The sequence below is a fragment of the Mastigoproctus giganteus genome, chromosome 10 (genome assembly GCF_048544385.1).
Source record: "Mastigoproctus giganteus isolate SK-2022 chromosome 10, ASM4854438v1, whole genome shotgun sequence".
NCBI lineage: Eukaryota > Metazoa > Arthropoda > Arachnida > Uropygi > Thelyphonidae > Mastigoproctus > Mastigoproctus giganteus.
The window spans coordinates 32598093-32601467 of NC_143584.1; the positions used below are offsets into that span (position 1 = coordinate 32598093).

Here is a 3375-nt window from a genome sequence, read left to right on the forward strand (position 1 = left end):
AGTAGCAAATGTCAAAGCAACTCTTTGGAAAAATAGCGAGTGGACTGGGAAGATGAAACCACTATTTTATCAAATCATTTTTATAGGTGGAACATTTTTAGGTTTGCAATGCGTGACGAGCCATTACCATCAACGTGGACGTGTGAAAACTCGACTCTGAATGAAATGATTTTAATGAAATTTTATATTTTGATGTTTTAAAAAGACTTATCGAGACAACCGCATTTCTTTAAAAGCTGATTAATAGAAATCGAACAGTTTTTGTTCCGATAACTTCTCCGTGCAGGAGAACTTTGAGGTTTCAGTTTATACTTGTCTGATTTGCTGAGGAATGTGCATTAATCAACCGCTTTCTTGGGTAATCTTATTGGCTGGTGCGACCACTTATCGGTTCGAAGCATAATTTTATTTACTAATGCGATGCCCAGCGTTAGATTTGATGCTGCAGACCTGAAACAGTTCTAAATATGTTTAATTTTATGAATTTTCTGAAGCTGTTCTAAAGGTAGGAAAGGATAAAACATTTAATGAATAATATAAAATTCGAGTGAACCTACCATGACGAGTTAGAAACTTTATATAAAACAGTTTTTTTTTTTAATTTCTAGCAAACTAAACGATAGTATTCAGTGATATTTTAGAAATAAAAGAATTGATGCAATTATTGTTAATCAATCCGAGTAAATTTTAAATTTTATTTAATTTAATTATTGACTATAATTAAAGGCGAGGAAAGCATTTTTCTTCTATTTCTGCTGTTAATTTTTGTTTTTGAAATTTTCGCACTTGACAAAGGAACTCAGCAACGGTTCGGTCCAGTGAATAGGAACGGCCGGTGTCGATAAGTGATTGAAAATTTCCAGTTCCTTTTAAACATTCGTCTCTAAATAACTGTCATTTGAGCTATTCTTCGTACTGTGAATTTTGGAAGACTTGGAGTAGAATTTCTAGTCAGTAAAAAAGTTCTTGATTCACTTTTTTTGAGAATATTTCTGTGATAATTTTAATATTAAATTTAAGTTCAAGACAAATCACTTTCCAAGGTCACTTTCCATTAGTTATTTGGTCTCATAACTGACTAAAATGAATTGAACGAAACATCTTTTTCATATTTTGATTGAAGTCAAGGCCTGAATAACAGTTAATTGAGATGTTCTTCATCACCCTCACTTCTCTGTCTCTCAAAGCAGTCCTGTGGATTAAACCACCGCTTTCCGGCGGTGGTTTAATCCACAGGACTGCTTTGGTTTTTTTTTTTTTTTTTGTTTTGAATGATCCTAAACTCGTTTTGGGCATTAAATATGAGTTATTCGACGTCTAAATTCGACATTGGGAAATCTTTCAAGGTCATCGCCATCCTGGGAATGAAATGGCCAGAAACAACTAAACAACGTAATACGCCCGCACACACTGCACCAACATAATATTACTCGCATTTCTGGCCTCTTACAAAATTTCTGTATTCATAAGTGTACCAAGGTGGAGTTGAACTGACGTTCAGGTGCTGCCCTACCGATTCTTTAATAAATGTCATAATTAATTTAAGTTACATTTTTATGTTTAATTTGGCACTCTTTTATATATTATTTTATTTATTAAATTGAATATTAATTGTTATTACAATTTTTTATAGGTTCAAATTCCCATGATTCCTCAAATCAGCAGCATATCATCCGACTCAAATCATTAGGACTAGAGATCGCCATTCGAAGTTACAAGTATTCATCATGTCAAATTTGTGCTTGATACTTAGTCTATTTTTGTTTTCTATTTATTCTGTACCAACTCGTGCCACTGGATTCTGTGGCAACACCTGTCAACAGAATGACAACAATCTAGGACAAAACCAACGAATTTGTAGGTGTGACCGCAACTGTTCATTCTACAATGACTGCTGCGTAGATTCTCCCTATCTTTCATCTGCGACGACCGAATCATTATCGAAATGTTTACAAGTAAATGGGACTTTATATAAAGGTATTCAGCTGATCAGTCGCTGTCCGAGCAACTGGACTGGATCAAATGCAATTCGTCATAATTGTACCCTAGAAAACGACAGTTTAGAAGACCCTTATCTTCGTCTACCTGTGACAAGTACTTTCAGTGGAGCAACTTACAAGAACTATTACTGTGCCATCTGTAATAACGATAGCCAAGATACATCAATGTGGCAGGTACAGTTTAAGTGTGAGTTTGCAAATCCAGGACTTCAATCAGCCTATGTTGCCGACAACTTAGTGTATGACGAAGATATTAACCAATGGGCACTGTCCATCCGAAATGATGATGGCGAACTGATTAAACAGTGGTGCGAAATACATTTCAATTATTCAACGTCTCTAGAACAGCATGTTCGTCCGTGTATCCCCGACTTGATTTCCACCTGTGATCCGAACTGGAGATTCAGAAACACAAAAAGGAAATGCGAAAGTTATTTGGATCCAATTTCTGTAATGCAGGGAAATTACCGCAATGTATTTTGTGCAAGATGTAATAGGGTAACCCGCACGCCTTTTTCGATGTGTCCTCCAATCAAAGCTACCTATCGACAGCTACCAGGTATTATTATTGATGGAACTTTGAAACATTCCCGCACGCATTCCTTTGCTCTTCTTATGGATTTCAGTAGCAGCGATGGCGATGAAGTTGGTAAACTTAATAGTAGATGTAGAGAAGGTGAACGGTATGATGATTTTTCGAAGAGATGTAGAAACATGGTTTGTGGTCTTCCAGGTTTTGTTATGAGAAATGGAAGATGCCAAAGGATTTAATCGATAAGTCTAATAAAGTTAAGTCACGTTACCCTGTGTTATTTTTAATTATTTAGTTTACACTGTGGCATAACTGCTTAGATCAGAAAGAGTACAAATGATACAGACTGAAAAATGAAAGGAAGTCAGGATTATGCTGTATCACAAAAAAAAAAAGCTTTGCCTGTAATATCCGTACTCCCTTTATCATTTTCGTTTCACTGCTACAAGGTACTGTCCAGTTTTCCCTTAAACTTTACCAGCTTGTTTCCGAACTGTGTAATCTACAAATATATAATCTCTCCTCTTGTTGTCGCCATTCAGCTACTATTCAAAGTAGATAAGTAACTTGTCTTTGGTCCCTTTCAAAGAAGCTCAACGTCTTTAATCAAATAGTCTGCTCCGAACATGAACACAGAGTTCCAAGTGAGGTGAGGTCTCACCATTGACTTGTACATTAGTGATAGTCTAAAATGTGTTAGTTGTCTGACGGCACCAGGGGTTTCCCCCATTCCTCCGGTGCAATGGCTCTATGATCTGATGTGGTCCAGGCTGGCTGGACACACCAGTCTGTAATTTTATAGGTTATTGAATTGGTGGCAAGAGTGACATCCATGTCACTCTC

At 36.4% G+C, this 3375-nt stretch overlaps 1 protein-coding gene across 1 annotated transcript in view; it reads left to right on the forward strand.

Moving 5' to 3' along the window:
• Positions 1 to 2802, forward strand: part of LOC150078944 (uncharacterized) — a 3708-nt gene extending 906 nt beyond the window's left edge. The window contains exon 2 of the mRNA XM_090382517.1: positions 1634 to 2802. Within this exon, the coding sequence (XP_090238643.1) occupies positions 1728 to 2771 (1044 nt within the window). The 5' untranslated portion in view covers positions 1634 to 1727 and the 3' untranslated portion in view covers positions 2772 to 2802. The remainder of the gene's footprint in view (positions 1 to 1633) is intronic.
• The last annotated feature ends 573 nt before the right edge of the window (positions 2803 to 3375 follow it).